General features: G+C 40.3%; 1 protein-coding gene across 1 annotated transcript in view; it reads right to left on the bottom strand.

Annotated features, from left to right (window-relative positions):
• Positions 1 to 20,791, bottom strand: part of FGF13 (fibroblast growth factor 13) — a 420,448-nt gene that overhangs the window by 163,184 nt on the left and 236,473 nt on the right. The window contains exon 2 of the mRNA XM_016207241.2: positions 11,291 to 11,458. Coding sequence (XP_016062727.1) covers positions 11,291 to 11,458 — 168 coding nt within the window. The remainder of the gene's footprint in view (positions 1 to 11,290; positions 11,459 to 20,791) is intronic.

The following is a 20,791-nucleotide window of genomic DNA, read 5'->3' as shown; positions in this document are numbered from 1 at the left end:
ATGTTTAAATAGAGTTCTAATTGGAAAGGGAGATAGATCTCTTTTAAGACACCAGTTAACTACTCCCAAAGAAAAAGCTGCACTAGAATAAAAGGCTCCTGAACTATTCTGATTTGCTTTGGGGATTTTTTTCCTCCCACAGTAAATACTCTGGGTATATTGAACTAATTATCCACTAAGTGAACAGCTAACCATGCATATCAGTTAGAAATTTACTAAATCAGTTCATGCATCTTCTAACATGGATCCAAAATGCTATCTTCTCAGAGGAAAATCTAGTGATTACAGAGAGAAAATGGCTGAAGAAGGAACAAAAAAGAAAAGTTACTGGTTGGCTGCAGCTCTAAACACTACTTTTTGCAATGCCCTTTGTTCCTTCCTTGTTGCATGCAAAGAAGTCGATTTTGTACACAGGCTAAGGCAGGCTGCTAGACAAATGTCCTCATTGTATGAATGGCCTCTTAAATCCACACTATCTTAGAGAGGGCTGTGGTTAGGTGGGGTGTTGCTGGGCTGAAAGGGCTCTAGTAGAGGGATCATGTGAGCTTGACTGCTTCTCTGCTTGTGTTTTTCCTCAATCAACTATTTCAACTAGTGATGTGACTGTGTTTGTGTGTGTGTATGTTCTCATTTTCTTTGAATGCTAATTAAAGATCACATTTCATTTGCCCCAGTGTTTTGTGTTTTAGGAAGGGGTAAAGTCAACAGTGCCACCAATGGGGCAATGGGACATCTCTGGTAGAGCTCCTGCCCCAATGAGGTCCTCAGTCAAGGGTCTACACATAATCAAGGGGAAGTCACTTGTGTTCACACTAAGAGAGAGGAACAGAAAGAGCAAAAAAACACAGTATGGACGTGTTTGTCCCTTTAATCTCCCTCCATTTCAGGGAGACTACCCTAAAAGGCAGTTTAACCTTAAGTGCACAAGATTGCTCCACTCCAAGATGGGCACAAAAATCCAGACCCAGAATGGAGCCTCTTCTCTCTCACTGGGAGGGACCAAAGCTGATGACGTAAAAATAGGCTTTCTCTATCTGTGGGAGCCCTTCCCCCTCCTGGGGGAGGCAGTTCATGGCTGAACCAGTTAAGGCGATTTTAAAGTCTAGTGGTTCCATGAGGAAAACTATGGGCTTGAAGTATTACTCCATTTAAGGAGTCACTGCAAGAAAAATGACCTGCACTTAGTAGATGTTCATGTAGGGAACAAAGGAGAACATGTGACAAATCGCATGTTGCTTTGTTTAACCCTTTATCTTCTGCTTATACCAACATTGAAACCAGGACGTGGAAAAATAAGAAAAATCTCGCAGTGGATGGACTGAGTAAGTGCACTTTGCAGAGAGGTAAGGCTCTCTCTCCGCAGCAGTGTGCAAGGCGGGGCTGGGCTCTCTTCTGCTTCCCACCTGAAGCGGGGAGTCGGGGCTTAGGGCATAGGATGAGCTGAGGCGGCACAGTGAGTGGAAGAGGCCTGTCTTGGAAGACTTGCTTTCAAATCCCAACCAAGTCACTTATTAGCTGTGTGACTTTAAACAAGTTCTTTCTTATCTCTACACTCTAGTTTCCCCATCACATCCTTCAAGATTGATCACACCTACTTCATAGGTTGGGAAGATTAGCAATAATAAACCTGAGGTGCCTGGCACATAAAAGATGCAAAAAACCTGATAGCTAAGCATCCCACCAAAGCACAGTATATAGAATGCACTGCACAGAATGTATCGCAAATTCCGGACACCTCCTTCTGCATGCTGCAGGAGGGAAACGTGCAATTCCACACCGCCTCATGCCTTGTGAAAGTCACACAGAACTCCTGACCATGTTCCATCTTGACCATGGCCCAGCCCAACTTGGCAGGACATTCTCCTCACGTGTGTCATATTAGCTCTCACTATGCGGTGAAAGTTCTGTCATTCAGGGACTTAGGTCAGCAGATACTTCGTGAGGCCAGGTTTGCAGGTGGAAGGTCAGTTGGCCCGAGGTGATTAAGAACTGGCCTGAAGCTGAATAAATGTACACTAACGCAGGGAATAAATCCCAATTCTGGCACTGCAGGTTGTAAAGCATTTTGACCATATCAAATAGGATGAGAATCTGTTCTGAAATCATATTAAAGTTAAACCTGGCTGTTTCTCTTTTCTCTGAAGAACAAGCCACCTTTTTAACCTATTGTTTTTTCTGACAGCAGGTACCAGGTCCCTCTACCTCTGCTTACTTAGTACACCTGGTGATGTCTCTCAATAAAATGACACTGGAATAACTTGCTGTTTGTAGGGCCAGCCTTGTTATTACGGTCTCTTGTAACTGAGAGACCATGGAATTTGGAGGGAGATAGGCTACATTTGAGTATTGGCTCCATTTCCCAGTCTCATGGCCTTAAAGAAGGTATTTCACTGCTCTGAGACTGGGTTTCCTCATACATAAAATGTAGAGGGGGGAAAAAACCTACTTACCTCCAAGGATTGTGAGAATTAAGATAATGTTAGGTAAAGTACTTAGAACACAGTAAATTCTGCATAATTGCCAATTATCGTTTTCATTATTCACCTCTAGCTACAGAGTAGGGTTCCAACAAGTTGTAAAAGAGAATTGATTGCTAATATCCAGACCTGTATGTAATACCTAATCCTATGAAACTGTGGACATGCTCAGAGCAAGTCTTAACATTCCTCTAAGTGGTGGCAATTTTACTGAGCTGAGAAAAATGAAGCAGTAGAATCAGCTTCTTAATAATTAGAGATGAAATTTCCTCATTTCTACCATTATAGGTGAAGGACATGCCCTGGCTTAAAGAGAGGCAAGTAGGCAAGTCAACAGTTTAGGCTGTGTGTTGTTGTTTTTGTTGTTTGTTTGTTTTTAATATAGGGATAGTTCTATTACATTCAAATTGAATTGAGCTATTCACTAACCATTCTACTCTTTCTTTGTGTGTCCTGGAGGAAGTCATCACTTCCTTAAAGATAAGGTCATTTCATTTACTTTGTTCAAGTGCTGCACTCCTCCTAACTACAGACCCACAGAACTAGCAAGTACCTCCTGAGATCTTTCTGCTTATGGCAATTACTTGTCATAAAAAAGCTGAGAACGGAGTGTAGACACCATTTCATTCCTTTAAACCTAAGATGTCTTTTCTGCATTAAAATTGCTTTTGGACAACAAACTCACATATAGGGCAACAGGGGGAAGGCTGAGAATATGGAGAAGCCATGGAGGGGAAAGACCATGGGCTTTGGAAGCCAGAAAAACACAGGTTCAAATTGAATCCTGTCATTCATTTATCAAGAAAGTGATTTAACCTTTCCGTAACTTAGTGTGTGAAATTTCGGAAGCATCCCCTACCTGACAGGGTTTTTGTGCTCATGCCTGTAGGGGACTTTGCACAGTGCTCTCACTGCATGTCGAAGCAGCCCAGTGGAACCATGCTCTTTCCCTTCCTCTGTGTAGAACTGGTCTTCCAGCCAGCGTACACTTGTTGCTTCCAAAGCTGGACAAGCTTGAAGGTTGAACTGGAGCTGTTCTGAGAATATATATCTTAAAATAGCTAGGGCTCATAAGCAGAAATATGCTAGCTCATAGGTGGAAGTGGACATGTGATTTTGATGTGCTGGAGTGAGTGTGGATATTGGCTGTGAAGCAAAACACGGAAGGGTAAGTGTTGATAAACTGCAGGATGTTATATCTCTCATTCCACACCTTCCTGAGGGTGTTATTCCAGCTGCATATTCTTAAGCAGGCTGACAAATGCTATAACATATAACACATAAAAACCTGAAGCAATGTAATATGCAATGTTCGGAATGATTTACAAACATGGATATCAATTAAAGTTTCTCAGTCATGTCAAAATCAGTTTTCACATCCATGCTGCTGTAATTTTATGCTGCAGTGACTGGTGATGTTTGTAATGATAAAAAGGCAATGCTTCAACAATGACAGCCTGTGGCACAATTTGAGGATAGACACCCAGGTCATGAGCAGCTTGCGTCAACTTTTGCAATCTCACCCTAGAGCAGGAGCAGTAAAGTAAAAGCATAGCAGTAATTTTCTGGCATATGAATACTCTCTTCTCCTCCATCTTCTTCTTTAAGTTGCCTCAAACATGGTCCCTAGACCCTCTTCCACCCACATCTGCAAGCTGAGTCATAGTTTGAGAGCAGAGCAAGTGTTGCAACAATTACTTGCAAGAAAGAATGTTGGTCACAAGGTGGCAGATTACCATGCTCCTATGGAGAAGCCTGATTATTTTTTTTTAAAAGCACAGAGTGGCAGAGGCAAGGGGACTTCAAAAAGGGGTGTGTGTGTGTGTGCACGTCTGTGTGTGTGGTGGGAAATATGGATGCCTTACATGGTCACAAGTTCTAAAGGTCATATAAGTGCTGCCTGTCCAGCAATGTCCCTTAATCACAAGGCACCTCCTAAAGAGGCCCATGCAATCAGCAAGATAAGAATTCTGAATTGACAGCTGACGTCACACAGCAGACCACATGCCAAGGTGATACTTTTCTAAGGCAAAGGTTCCTACCCTGTTAGCACATTAGAATCACCTGGGAAGCTTTTCCAAAAAAAAGAAGCCATGCTGAGCCTCCACCACAAGAGATTTTGCTTGGAGAAGTTATTGATGAGTTGGTTGGTTTCGGTCTGATGTTGAGCTCAGGCAGGCATCAATATTATTTAAAAGGTCCTCAGGTGATTCGGGTGTTTAGCTACGGCTGAGAATCATTTAAGTACTCTAAGGCACTGGCACTCAAAGTATGGTGCACAGACTTAATGCTGATCTGTGGACTATGTCTCTAAGTATATTTTTTACTCAGTCAATACTTTCCTTTTTAAATTAATTTTAGAGAAAGAAGGGGAGGGAGAAAGGGAGGAAGAGAGAGAGAGAGAGAGAGAGACATCAATCGATCAGTTGCCTCCTGCACATGCCCGACTGGGGACCAAACACTCCAGCCAGCCCAGCCAGTGCGCGGATTTACATTCGGGCACGAGCCCCTTATCTCACTGAGGACTGGTCAACAATCGAAGGCCCAGCTCTCGCCCACAGACCACGCCGCGCAGCACTTCCCTACAGACAGCGGGTGAGGGTTAGAGGGTTAGAGGGGAAGGCGGCAGCGGTCAGTTTCAGAAGTATGTTACCCCTCCAAGCTGGGCTTTGATGCAAATGCACTGCTCCGTGGGGCCGGCACGGCAGTTCCCAAAGCAAACTTGTGGGATGTTAAGTGTTTAGAATAAAAAGGGTCCCAGAGCCGGAAGATGTTGCCACTGAAGTGCCCAAAGTAGGAGAGATTCCTAATGTGTGAAACTCCTCAACACCTTTAATATATAGCCTTGGGCCCTGTGACTCGGGAAGAGTGGTGCAGAATTTGGGAAACACGTATTTGACCACAGAATCTGTCTTTTCGCAAAAAGACATGATTGTGTTTCATGAAACATAATTTGAAATACTGGTCTGATAATTATTTAAGAACATGTGAAAGAGAGTAGGTTAATTCCTGCATTGTCTTCCTCCAGGCAAGCGAGTTCTCTTTTAAAACGAAAGGCAGAGTGAAAATTGGAGCTGAGAAAGCAGCACATCCCGGCGTCGGCCTCGATTTGAGAAAGCAGCTGAAAGTCACCCAGGCTGTGCCATGTTGGACGTGGGACAGAGTCTACGTGGGTCATGCCACACTGGGTCAGAAAGGCAGATTTTGTTGAATTTTTTTTTATTTAAATGATTTTATCAACTGGCTGTGAAGAGAAAAAAAAAAAACCAAGAGGAACTGTTGATAAACTGGACCCTCAGGAGCACATTTGCAATGTGCCCCGAAGGAATAGCTTTGATTGGGCAGAACTCATCCGGATGGATAATTTCCAGATTTTTTTCAAATATAAGCACTTAGATTTTGACATTTTTAAAAAATCAAAATCACCACCATAACTCTGTCATCCATCCAATAGGCCTTTCAGAGCACTTTGCCAAAGCGATTTGATTTTAAGCATAATTACTTCAAACAGGTCATCAGTGTTGGCTTCACACAAGAAGAAATATCTGCCTCCAATATTAACTAAGGGGAACCTCGGTTAATGAGGGTTGTAAAGAAGAGACTTCTCAAGGCAACACCGCCACCACCTCAACAGGGACACCTAAGCTCAAGCGAGAAGGGAGACGTGCGGCTTTAAAAAGTGAATCTTCGAAGAATGAATGGTTGTTAGCTTCTACTGTAAAAGCCAGCTTGGAGATGGAGTTGAGATGCATATATCCAATAAGTGAATAGCAAATGCCCATGCTGGCCTGAAAGTGAATTATTGGCTGGTTAAGTATACTTCCTTGATCAAATTATTAGTTTCTCTGGGAGTAGAATCAATCCCCAAAGTATGATTTAATTTTGCATTTGCTACAATAAGGTGTGGAAATAGGAGAGAAGAGAGAAGAGAGAAGAGAGAATGTGCTTCAGTGTCATTACTAGTTTCCTATTGTTATTAGGACATAACAAGTTGTCTTCTAAGAAATAGCTGACATGCAACCAAGAAAAACACATTTAAACACTCTGTATGGAGAGGATGGTGTTTACTCATGGCCTTCAGATTTCTGGCTTTAGTTTGATTTTGATACAGACCAATTTTTTAAATATTTTTTGTGATTCTGCAATTATGCTGCCCTTTGCTTCAATGAGCAAAGAAAATTATCTGGTGTCATTTCTGTCACCCTCAGGTCATAAATCAAAGTCAGTGAGACCCTAAGTCATAGTTATTTTGAAATTAAAAGGTTAAGAATAATGAATTTGATCTATTCAGAGTCACCCAAACATATGGCCTTATGTTTTCCTAATAAAACAGAAATATCCCCTCAATTCTCCAGATACAGAAACCAGTTAGATTTTTTCTGGAAGTCAAGACATTTTCAGGTGTCAGGTATCAGCAGGTTGCTTCATTTCACTGAACCAGCTAATCATTCAAATAGTATCAGACCCATTTTTCTCCAAAGGTAAATTAGTATTAAAATGAGGAAGACACACAACTGGAAATGACAGTTGATGAAAAGGTAAGAATGAAAATAAAAACATTTTCCTCAGCATATTCCTTAATATTCTTATACCGTCTTTCTCTCGTACCATTTAGATAAGACTGATATGCATGGTGATATATTCTCTTTCTGGGATAAAGAAACCAAGGCATTATCACAGTAATAGTCATTGTGCTAGTTACAAATACGTCCCCTTAACATTTGGCACAGAAATTTGGTTTCTTCTGGTTGGTAAAAGCTGACATACCTCATCACCAGTCTAGAGCACAAATGTTCTTCTCCAACCAAAGTCACTATGGTTAGATGTGTCTCTGAATAAAAAAGGTTATGGATGTCCCAAGGGAGGTGGAGAGTGTGTGTGCCTGTGTGTGTGTGTGTGTTAAATAACATGAAAATAAGACTGTACAAAAGAGGCCAAAGACTTGATTAAAGAAAAAAAGAAAAAGATGGTGACAAATCTCTGAGCTCTGTAATATTTTCCTATATTATGTGAACTCCTACAAATACTATTGTAATCAGGATATTCAATCCTGAAAGCAAATGCTAGGAATCCATGCTTTAGTTTTCTTTATAGATTTTCAACAGTAACCACATGCAAGCATGCATATCTTGGTGTGATTCTTTTGCACAATCTTCAAACATAAGTAAAAGCCCAATGACTGGTGTTTAGCAGCAACTATGCTGGTAATATATTGGCTTTGACAAGTTACTCTAAATCAGTGATTTCATTTTGGCACACATGACAACGAAAGGAAAAAAAATGAACAAAAGAATGCAGCTATGATGATTACAGTTTCTCTTGCCAGAAGGCTCCTGGAACAATAAGAAAAAGATTTTGGTAATGATTTCCACTCTCCATGTGGCTTTCTCATAACAAAGAGAGTTGCTGGTACTGAGCCAAATTGGACTCTCAGACATTTATATGTGCTTCTTCAGCCAAATTCCAGTACTCACATAAGATTACATCATAAGTGGTTTTTATGAAAATAATCACATCACCGAAAATCACAAGTATTTGGAAAAGATTAAAGAATTTATTTTAGAATTGGCTGCTCAGAATAGAAACCTGTTTATGGCAAAGCGTTATTTGGCCTTAGTGTATCCTGAAAAGCCAGTGAGATATATCACTCATTCTATGTATTATTTTACATGAATTCTGAGGGCCCTGGGCATAACATAAAAATGTCTTTAAAAGGACAAATGACTGGGGACAATTGTAAATAAGTGTCTGTACCAAATCTCAGGTGATCATAAACTATGGAAGTAATCTGGCCCTTACAAAAAGTATCACCAACCAAAATAAACACCAAGATTTTGTCTACAATAATGCAAAAAAGTTGGTGGATTTATCAATTCAGTAAGTTAGAAGAAAATTAATTCCAGCTTTATCATAATACACATAAACCTCTTTTACCTAATCTAATCATTTCTAAGACTTATCCAACTCAAATGTCTATTTTCCTCCCAAATTTAAATATATTTTTCATTTTTCACAAGGGCTGTACAAACACAGCCTCATTAGAAGAGGTCATACTGACAGTGGCATGTACACAACAAACAATGGGTGGCTTCACCAGCCTGTCCACTGCCTTCACCTGCAGTGCAGTTGGTGGGCAGCCATTGACAAGGTCACTTAAGGTCTCATCTTTGGGCACAGAGACAATGAGAGGAACTCTCTCTTCAAAATGTTTCACATGATAATACAGTGTTTCAAGGGGTGGACATATAATAGAACTAAGATTCTATCCATTTGTACTAATTATAATAAAACATTACAACAAGTGTAAGAAACAACTGATCACTATTCCTTACAGCATTTAAAAACTGGTCTTGCAAAAATCTTCCAGGTCGACAGAATAGTCACTGAACCCTTTCAAACCCACAGCCACTTTACCTCCTAGCAATCACGAGCTTTGGTACCCTACATGAAGTAAGCATGTTGATTTCTTAGCAATGTGTCCTTCTTTATCCAAGGCCTCTTCCACAGAAAGTTTTCTTTTGCCCCCACCTAAGGTCTTCTGGATCCTGATAATTTGTACAGAGATCAAGTAGTTTCATTTTAAGGTCTGGGTTCACCATTACCTTCTGTGCCTTTGTTTGAAGGGGTTACAGTAAAATTGTAAATGTCATCCCAGAAAACCTCTAATAAATCCAATACTATTTACAAATAATTCAAAGTATTACAAGTGAAAGGATGATGGTCATTCAACTTGTGGATGAAACAATAGCTTAATAACTATCCAAAACTTGTATAAGAGAGTTTAACTGCTACCCATTCTCTAAAGAATTGTTTATATCTGAAAACATTCCTAACAGTATTCACAATACACTCAAGATAATATTTTGAAAATTAATAGATCCTGTCAAAATTATATGCAATAAGAAAAGGGAACTGATATTTAGTTATTCAACTGTTCTTTTTAAAATCTGAGTATTGTTAAAACAATTTGAAGTTTCTAACCAATTGCTTGACTGGATTTAACCGGCTGCTTCTTAAATGGCTTATTATTTTTTTTTTTAATATATCTTTATTGATTTGAGAGAGAGGAAGGGAAAGGGAGAGAGAGAGAGAAACATCAATGATGAGAGTCATTGATCAGCTGCCTCCTACACGCCCCCGACTGGGGATCGAGCCCACAACCCGGGCCTGTGTCCTGACCGGGAATCGAACCCAGATCGCCTGGATCCTAGTTCGATGCTCAACCGCTGAGCCCCGCCCAGCCGGGCTTAAATGGCTTATTTTTCTTACTCAAACCAAATTTTGCTTTTCAGGCTGATGTGCTAATAGAAAAACAGTATAGTATCTGCTATATAATTATATAATAAACAGTATATATCTATAATACAGATCCTGTTTTGTACTTGCAAATACACACACATATATAATTTTAGAGAAAAGAAAGCAGAGCAAATTGGAATGTATTATATACAGTAAAGTAATTGTCACTCATTAGTATCTTCTCTACTAAATCACCAAAAGATTCAATTTACTCACTATTAAAGGATTACCATTTTCATCTCCAGATAAGTAAGTGTTGACATCAGAACCCATATCCAAAATGGATAGCTTGGATATGAAAGTATAGGTAAAATAAAATAGAAATGTTCTATTCTATTGCTGAAATAAAATTAAACATGAAAAATGTACACTTTTCATTTTCTGTCAATGAACATTTAAAATTTTATTTGGAAGGAAGGAGAAGGGGAGACTTTGAGATGTAAAACCTTGCTTTCAAAACTATGGAATAGAATCAATCTGGAGTAATTTCCTTACACAGCAAACTTTGAATAGCAGCACCATGTAGCACTCTTTTCCATGTCAGAAAGACAGTTGTACTGAAGACACCCATAATGTTATAAAAGGGCAACTTAAAATGGGAACAAGGTCGCTTTTAGAAATTGGATCACAACCATTTATGCCAAAGCCTACACCATAGGACAAGTGAAGTTAGTCACTTCCAGTGTTATTCACTGACAAACTGCTTAAACAGTATTTGATGTGGGGGAACAGGCTATTTTACAACAAGCATTTAATTACCGTACACAGTACACATCTCAAATGTCATTTTGGAAGTTGAAATGTACACAGCTGGCAAAAAGTTTAACCACATTTTGTGATATAAAAAATGTTCTTGTCTGATCTATTCAAAAAAAGTTGGACAAAATGAATACTCTTTCTGGGGAGACGAGATCATTTCGAGATTTATTTGTAGCATAGATTGCAAGGAATACCACGACCTCAGTTTAAGTAACAGCAGGTAGAGTTTTCCAAACCTGTGCTTGAGCTGAAAGGAAAAACAAGCTACTCATAGTTTCCTTGAAGCATGCATTTCGCTGTGGCAAGTGCAACCGGGCGTGCATTACACGGCAAGCCCGGGCCGCTTCAGCGAATAAGGGGCCCGCGAGCATTCCGAGCGCGGTGCAGAAGCTCCATGGCGCGGAGGCGCTAAGGAAACCCCCGCTGCTCGGGAGCGCCGGGTGATGGGAGCGGACTGAGCCAGGAGCCGGCTCCAGAAGCAAGGGCTCAGCAGCCAAATGGGGCAATGGAATGGTACCGGCCGAAGCCCTTTCAGCTGTGAGAAGCAGGACACCGCGCTGTGCCAGGGGTGACTGTGTTATACAGTGTCCCATCTGAGACTGCAAAACACACTCACCAGCGAGCCGGGGGCCTCCTCCCTATGTCGGGGGCTGAACAACACACAGCACACCAGAGGGCAAGACACAGTCGAGAAGAAAGGGAAAGAAAGGAGAGTGAGAGAAAACAAACAAAACATGCGTCCGTCGCGCACAAACCTTCGGGCTCTGTGTTTTCTTTGTGGTGTACTTGCTTCAGCGGGCAGCAGAAGATTTCGTGACACTTAGCACGAAAGGGGGACTCTTTTTTCTTTAATTCCGCAGATTGGATGGAATCTTGCCGTAACATAATGTATTCCTGTGTGCCAGGGGGGGCGTCATCCAGAACTGTGGTCACCACATAACAAAATGAACTCAAGTTAGAGCTTCATGAAAGCAGTGAACGTCTTAAATCAAATCTACTCCCAGGGGAGACTAAAGAAACAACATTCCCCAAAAAAATTCCAAAGAAAAGCATTTAATAACTTGTCAATTTTAGTTTTAGAGGTTTTATTTAAAATACTAAAGGCTTGGAAATAGCTTACTCAACTGTAGATACCTCTACTGCTAGTCCAATGAGAATGTAACAGTGTTAAACTGTGCCTGTAGTGGGATAAAATATTTTAATACCAATAAACACCATACAAAACTCATATATTTCGATCTGAGATACAGTATAAATACAGGGGTGGACAAAAGTATACTTACAGTCATTCATATGGAAAATAATACAATAATAAATAACAATACAAGAATGCATTCTTGTTTCACATACTGCAACTGTAAACCTACCTTTGCCCACCTCTGTATTTACAGGTGATACCGGCCATTGTCCATCAATTATCAGTTTATTTTTCTTTCCTTGGTCTGCTTCTGGCAATAACCTGACTTCCATGCAGTATATACTGAGTCTGATGGAAGAATCAACAGTGCTGCTCTTTACTCTTTGATTTCCAAAGAGAACTAGAGCTGTTGCAAATACTGAAAACCCTTAATGAAGATAAGAAATTCCAGTTGAGAGCCTAGTAATCAACACTCGATCAAAGATCTACCTTGTTGAATTGTGGAAGAGCACGGTATGGTTCACTACTTTTGGCCAGAGATATACACCAAGTCCCTCTCAGCCCACATTTTCTTTCTAGGCCCTTGGTCAATTTCCTAGGCATGATTGTGAATTTTTAGCGTTTTTCCCCTGCAAGAACAGATGTCTGCTTTTACAGGGTCCAGTGCACAACATTCTTTAGCCTGATAACCATCCACCAAAGGGGGTAAAAATTTGACCTGCATTTGCAGAAACAGGGAACTGACCATGGAACAAATTTTTTCTTTTGCACCCTTCCCAACAAGGGCATTCCATTTTGCCAGGAGTGAGTCAGTGCCTCCAAAGCTGTGCTCAGTGACATGCTGACTCATCCTATTCCCCCAAATGCACACACTTAATATGCATTTAGGAAGACTGGTACCACCAGCAAACTTCTTATGGAGAGAATAATGCTGTGGTGTTTGGAGCATATAAACGGCTTATGGCTGAAATTAGACAGGATCTGAAAGTTCTGTGTTTGGCATCCCCAGCCCATTGGCTGGGATCTTAATGGGCTTTAAGAACTTTCTTTCATATTGGAGTAAAAATGGTATAAAAACCTACATAACTTTTAAATTAGTATTATGAGTTTGGAACAAGTTCTAGATAGATAGTCAGTATGTGAAATTGTTGTCTTTCTTTATAAGTCATTAAATTATGCAAGAAGGTGATGAATATTTTAGTCAGTTCTCATTCTATTTTCCTCTAGTGTTCAGCAGCAGTAATCAAAAATTTTATATAGATACACCACCACAGCTTTTCTTGGCAGAGAGTTCCCTTCATCTACTAGGAATGTGACTATAACTTCTTATAATTGCTTTGAATGCATATCTTTGCTAGGAACAGCTGCTATTCAAAAACACTTGCTACTATTTCCTGCCATGAAGCAGATAGTTATGATAATATAGACACTTATCAAATTCCAGGATCACAGCCGAAGACAAATTCTGGTTTTACCACCCAAAATATTTAAAGAAAACTTCCCAAACTTGGAAATCTTTTTGAAAAGAAACACCCATGGTTATAAAGAAGCTGAGAGATTCCATTTTCATGCAGTGCATATAGGAAGCATATATTTAGATTAAAGGACGATTGGAGGGTGAAGAACAACTTTTGATAATACATAGGGAACTTGCCATTTGGAAGTAAATGGTGAACATAAGTCAACTGTCTCCAATTTTTATTTTTCAATACCTACAATGATGTCACAAATGGGTATTTCTGGAGATTAATGGCAGGCTGAAGCTAATAGCCTTTGGCTGATTCTCCAGCCATCAGCTTTTCCCAGCTGGTCATTAATTCCCAGAAAAAGGCCTTGCACTGCCATCATTATTGTTTAATTAGATACAACTGGTTATCTATAACATACAATAAAATTCAAGTGAGTGGGATATGCTAACCGATACAAGAACCAGCCCAAAAAGTCATCATGATGGGGAAAGCACGAACGTCACAAAAGTGCAGGATAAATGCTTTCCACAAAATTCTCTCTCTCCTCTTCTTTCTTCAAACTGAATTTGGCAAGTGCAAAAGGTGCCAAGATGAGAGCATTTAAGGAGCCATCTGAGTAATAACCGCAGACACAGAACATTTCTTTGGAAATCATGAACATCTGGGAGTTAATGGCTCAGTTTGGGTCTCAGGCTGTCTCTATTCAATGTCCCAAACATCAGTCAATTCAGGCAAAACAGTAGCTTGGTATCATGTTGACACAACAGCCAGAAACATTTTGGGCTTTTTAACCAGAAGTGACATTGTTTAGGCAACATCTCACTCAGGTCTAAAAAAATCTCCGAACTTGAGAATATTTTGGATAAAAAAATTAAAATTGTTACGTCAAATGCATTTATTCCCAGGACTCCTTCAAGTGAAGACAGTGGCTGTATACGCAATCGACAGCAGCAGGGGTGACAGTGGACTTCCACAGCTCTAAGGCAGGTAGGTCCCTTAATTCTACCTCCCTAAGGGGCACTTGCTCTAGAAAAGGGAGAGTAGGCCTACAAAGAAGTCAGTGTATCAAAACGGGAAAAAAAGAATGGGATTCATTATTTACCCGACTTAGTCCAATATTTTCTACCATTTCCCCCCTTCTAATGCGTTCCCTTCTTGCACATAATCTCTATCATCTGAAAACTACTCCTCCCTCTGTTCATTTCAACCATTTTTCCACATTTCTTCAATGACTCCTGCTGCCCTTCCCAGCAAAAGATTTATCCAATCTTGGAGGTAGACCAAGGACTCCAGGGATTCGGGAGGCAGTGCATTTATACAAAGCCTCCTCCAGTTTCAGAGGTTCAGTCTGACTCTTCAAAGCACGTAAGAGTGGCTCATGGCTGATTTCTAAACTGTGTGACCCATGCTTTGGGAGAGGCTGCTGAGGCCCATGACAACAGCTGCCAGGGAGTAGGCCTTTGCCAGGAAATTGTGACCATGTACACAGTGCCCTTGGCCTTGATCACACAGGCCACCTACTCAGGATTCCAAAGTCCCGCAACAGTAGTAGAGGGCTGGAGGAGACAAGTGTACACATGCAAATCCACACATCCACAGACACACAGACACTGAAGGGTGGCGTACTCAGATGAGGAGGTGAAAAAATAAGTGACTTTTAGTGGCAGGATGATACTTATGACCACAATTTATGCAAGAGCTACTTCTTAGTATAAAAGGTATACTATTAACTCTCCATTAGATGAGCAAGCCTGCATCTAGAATTGGTTTCCCAGTAGCAGCTCTAGGCTGGCATTAGGCCATCTCCACTCTCCTCCAGGCTTCTCAGCAATCACCAAGATCAAGGTCAGGAGTGGGAGGCAGTCATGGAAATGAAAGAAAGTTTAAATCTAAGCCTGATGACTTGGATGAAGGTGCTCACGTTCACAGAAATGTAGTATGCCCATTTCAAATTAGACAAAAAGAAAGACCCAGTCTATAGCAAAACAATCATTGATAAACTACCCAATAATCACAATGTAATGGACCTTTTAAATGTATTTAAACTAAAGAAGTTAACAATCATTTATCCATCCTATGTTTAGAAAATTCAACTCTTGTTTTACTCCATAACTTTATCAATAAATATAATACCGGCTACATAAAATAGCTACCCAAATATTTAGTAGTACCACAAACACTACAATATAATCGTCCAAGTCATTCCAAACAAAATTTCTAGAGATAATATAATACAAACTTTTGTCTTAAAACACAAGGAATATAAAGTTCAAGGACAGGAAGTAACTTTTATTGGAACAATTATTGGAAAAGCCCAGCCTAGAAGCCAGGATTCTAGTGTGCTTACCAGCAAGTCTAAAGTAAAACTGCTTAGTACAAAATTGATATATTAAATAGGAATCAGGTTCTTCAGTATTTTTTTAATCCTCACTCAAGGATATTTTTTGCATTGCTTTTCAGAGAGGATGGAAGGGGAGGGAGAGAAAGAAAGAGAGAGGAAAAATAGGTAGTCCCTGGAGGTAGACCAAGGACTCCAGTGAGAGAGACACATCAATTGATTGCCTTCTGCACAGCCCTGGACCAGGGCTGGGGATGGAACCTGCAACCAAGGTATGTGCCCTTGACCAGGAATCAAACCCTAGACCCTTCAGTCTGAGGGCCAACGCTCTAACCATTGAGCAAACTGGCCAGGGCTCTTCAGTATTCTTTAGCTTCAAAGATTACACCTATCTCTGATGAATTTTTCTTTCTTTATTCAAAGACAGAAAAGCAAGTTTCTAGGAAACTATTTAGACAATGCTACAAAGGTACCTGCCCCTCACCAGAACCGTGTAATTTTCGAGGTTTGCTGACTTCAAGCTGGAAGCTGTTAATAAGCCCTCAATGATTTGATGATGCTGGTTTTTGGTTTTAAATTAATTCATCACAAAGATGACTCAACATACTTAATGATACATGATTTTAAATCAAAGCAAATCGGATATCACCAGAGCTATGGAAATCAAGTACAGCCACGGGATTCTCAAAGTTATTAGTGACTTCAATAAGCAAATAGTTAAAACCATCTATGAAACAGAAAATATGACAAATACACAGATTATCAAATGACCTCCCATAATGAGAATGTGAGAAGAAAACAGAGTAATTAGAGTGATTACTCTTCCATGTCACTGAGCACCTACCATGCTGAAAAGTACATTCAAACACAGGATAACTTAGCTCAAGACCTCCGTTTTGCTTCACAGCTAACTATGCATCCACTTATCTAAGCATGATATTCAAGCTCTACTGCCACAGTGGACATTATCAAGATGGCAGGTTTAAATGTAAATGAGTAACTTAAATAAACAATACACAGAATGGAACTGATCAATACGAATGATCATTTCATTTGGCCAAGATAGAAACAACTTAAAAATACTTCTAGAAATGTCAATTACCTTCTCATTTTTTAAAATTTATCTTTATTGTTGAAAGTATTACAGGAGTCCCATTCCCCCCCCCCCCAATTGACCCCCTCCACCTCGCTTCCTGGAGGGTGGAAGAGATTAACCAAAGAAGTTATATGCATATATTCATAACCCATGGATACCTTCTCATTTGTAATCTCCCCCATCTACATTCAGTTCCCCAAGCACTATTAGATTTTCCTCCAAATTCTGTTTGTTCACACTGTTTTGCTCTTTTCATGGTAGAATGAAACTCAAACTCCCTACTATAGCTGTCCCCCACCTCCTCAATTCCGTTGCTTACACTAGCTTTTCGTTAGTGTGCAGAATATGACAGGCTTTTCCTGCCATAAGGCCTTGCACTTGCTTTTTACTGTGATTCTCCTTTTATTTCCCTTCTGGCTCTAGTTAAATGCCACTTCCTCAAAGATGTCTTTTCAGGCACCTTAGGTACATTTGCACTTGTCACAATCTAATTATTGTATGTATGTATGTATGTATGTATGTATGTACTTGTCTCTTATCTGATTCTCCCCACAAAAATACAAGCTCTCTGAAACACAAACATTATTTTTCCCATTACCATTTAATATGTGGGTCCAGCACAGTGCCTTACTCATAATACACACTCAAAAAATTCTCATTAATCAAATGAAGGATGCCCTCCTTCCTGTTTATTCAGCCTTCTCTCAAAGCCAAGGTAAAGAGCCCACTCTCTTAATTTCCATATAACATTTTAGGAAACTTATCTTCTTTTGTCTTGGGACAGCTTTTTGGTTATTACCACAGGCTTTTATTGAAAAGTTAGACTGATAACTATTTTCATACATGTCTTTCCTCTGCAACTTGAATGTAAGTTCCTGGCAGATGAGAACAATATCTCTTTTGTTATCATCTTTGCTTTCCTAATGGCCTACAACTCTTTGCACATATTAGTTTTGCAGGCATAAAGTGAGTCCCTTCTAGGGAAAGCCATGCCTACTTTGAAGGTATGTGCTAAGAAGACGGGAAACTAAATGGGAAGAGTTCAGCACATTGCTTGGTATCGGCCATGGAGGAAATGCTGTCTGTGACAGAGAAAAGCCTGTTGAAAAATGCACTCTCATGGCTTGGAAACCAAAATCCTCACCCTGAGTCGCTGCTGACTTTCTGGTGACCTTTGGAATGCCATGTCACATTTCTGAGCCTCAGTTTCCTCATTTCAAAAATAAGTGATCTAGATTAGGCCAGGGTTCCTGAACATTGCCACTTTTGATATTCGAGCCTGGATATTTCCTTGTTTTAGGAGGCTGTTCTATGCACTGCAGAATTTTTAATAGCATCCCTGGCCTCTACCCAGTAGATTCTAGTAGTATTCTTCTCCAACTTGTGACAACCAAAAATATCTCCAGATATTGCCAAATATCCCCCACAGTGGGATGAGGGCAAAAGTGCCTTAGCTGAGAATCACTGGACTTGAGATGGGTAAAGCCCACCTCGTCTACAAGCCTCTTTGTAAAGAAGTAGTGCCAACCCTGCAAGTCCCTGTGTGACCCTTGGAGATGCTCAGCATCCTACGAGGGTTTAGCTATTCCACTGAGGGGAATTTGGCACCCCCAACCCAAACAAGAAAGAGAAAAAGGCACTAGTAGGCACGCCAATTGTCCAGGTCACAGAAAGCTTCTGACTGGCAGGATGCAAAGCACTATTGCTACACATTGCGGGGGGCTTTCCTCAGCCCAGGGCATAGGCTTTCTGCAGTGAGCGATGACACTGGGCAGCACCAGCAGCATTTCTGGACATAGGTAAGTACCCTCAGGTACCTGCTGTGAATAACGGGTGGGGCCCAGCCAACCAAATACCTTCCTCAAGTGGGGATGAGAGGAAAGGAGAGGCAGGGAAATCTTCTCTGGCTTTATTAAAGCAGGAAGAATGACCCATGGGAGAAAGAAAAAAATTAAAAAGTTGGCTGTACTGCTCGTAGAGTAATATGCTGAACGACAAATGGCATTGCTTCCAGAACGCCACCTGTAAGTTCTTGAAAATGTTTAATCATGAGCGGCTTCATTGGAAATTTTTTATTTGTTCTCACTTGTTTTGTTTTTTAATGCGAAGTGCTTCTGGCCACTGTGTCCTAGGAACTGAAACATCCAGGCAGCCATCACGGATTACTTCCAGACTGATTCCAGCTGTTGCCGTTGCACCGAATTTCGCCCCTTCCTCCAGGCCTAATTAAGGACTTAGTGCAGGCTATGGTTAGGTTCACAAAATGTCATAGTTTAAAAGAAACAAAAACAAACAAACAAAAAAACCAAAATGTCATAGTTACTCCTGGAAACTTTCTTGCCTGAAATCTTCTCAGCCTTTGGTCTTAAGACCTTACTTAGATTACATCACAAGCTAAATTACTATAGAAAGCCTGTTTTCTTCTATCGATATTTTCCACTTTTGGAGCATTAAATCTCAGAAGACTGGAGTATCCTCACCAATATACTATAGAGGGCACTCTTAAGCATTACAGCCACGTGTTCCTGGAAAATGTGCTCATTGACACCATACTTCTTCACGTGTCATGCTAGAAGAGTCCTGCATGACCCATTATCACTATCTCCTTCATATTGTTATTTCAAGTTTCAGAAGCTGATCTCTGATCTGAATCCCATGATTGCTCCAAGTCCCTGGGATGTCTTGAAAGCTCAGGAAACCCCACCTCACAGGCTCTGTTGACAGAAATTCCTTGGTTCTAGTGATAGTGACTAGAAAATTATACTGTAATGTTGCTTTAAAATTATATGATTGGGAGAGTGATCAAGGCCATCATTCACCTCCCTCTCTACATATCCCCCCTGAAAAGGCATCTAAGTAGCAAACTCATTATATTTTATTAGTCAGGAAACACTACCCTTACTTTTAAGCAATAAGCCTTCCCTTATTTTCCCTGCCTGCTAGTGTTCTGTGACCATATGGGCCTCTACCACCGATTGGTGCCTCCTTTTGTGGCATGGATGAAAGTTCACTCAAATACATTAGCAGCCCATCTTGACTAACCCTTTGGCAGGAACCATAAAGCAAATACCAATATATGAGCTGATCTATAAAAACTATTTCTCAAAAGCAACAAACGATGTATATATCATTGTGGTTCTGTGCTACCTGGCATTACACGTAATATGGTGAGATACCAGTGATTCCAGGTGCAGTAAAAAGACAAAAGAAAAAACAAAGATTTCAATTGAATAAGTCTTTTACTTTGCACTCATGCCTGCCAGTTTCCAACTCCCCATTCAGTAAAAAAGGAGTTGTGTGTGTGTGGGGGGGGGCGGGGATCAGAAGAGATAAACCAAAGAACTTATATCCTTATAGGCACAGCCCATGGACACAGACAATAGGATGGTGAAGGCCTGGGTGGGGGTAGGGGCTGGGCAAAGAAGGGTAAAGGTGGAAAATGGAGGACATCTGTAATACTGTCAATAATTTAAAAAATTAAAATAAACATAAAAATCAATGAACATAAAAAATTAAAAAAATAAATTCAATTTATCCTGGGGCAAAAATACATACATACATACATACATACATCACATGAAATTAAAAAAAAAAAAAGTTGTTGTTTCTTCTGGGAGGAGGGTCTGTGGGGGAGGGCTGTCCCTGCAGGGATTTCAAATGGAAGAATATGTTGTGCCATATTACAACCTACTCTCAACTTGAGAAGAATTTCAAAGCAAATGGTATTCGAATTTGTTTACTCTTGGTGTGTCAGAAGCATTTCTGTGTCAGAAAAAAAAAAAAAAAAAAGGCATTAGGATTATTTTAAAAGCCTTGAGCCATCAAATTTCCTTAAAATAGCATTTAGTGATTTAGGTGTAAATGAATCATAAACACTTAGATTCAAATTCCCCCTCAATCCCTACAAACCCAGCTGGTTTAAGTGGGGTTTTAGCAAAAGAGTACTTGGCCCCCTTTATCCTATTGAAGGTAAGGTCTTCTGATGTGGGCTCTAAGCTGGGTTTGGTGCTCACACTTAGAACATGAGGAATACTCACAGTATATCTTTAAAAGGAGTAAAATCAAGTGTCTAGTGTGTATCACCCACCTGCACATCCTTTCCAGTATTCACAACAACCTCATGAGGCACGTATCATTATTGTCCCCATTCGTCACACAGGAAACTGAATGTCAAAGCAGTTAAGGAACATTCCCAGAGTACCCCAGCCCCCAAGA

This window comes from Miniopterus natalensis, chromosome X, assembly GCF_054644295.1.
Source record: "Miniopterus natalensis isolate mMinNat1 chromosome X, mMinNat1.hap1, whole genome shotgun sequence".
Taxonomy (NCBI): domain Eukaryota; kingdom Metazoa; phylum Chordata; class Mammalia; order Chiroptera; family Miniopteridae; genus Miniopterus; species Miniopterus natalensis.
Note: the sequence above shows the minus strand (reverse complement) of the source record. Positions and strands in the feature narration are given on the sequence as shown.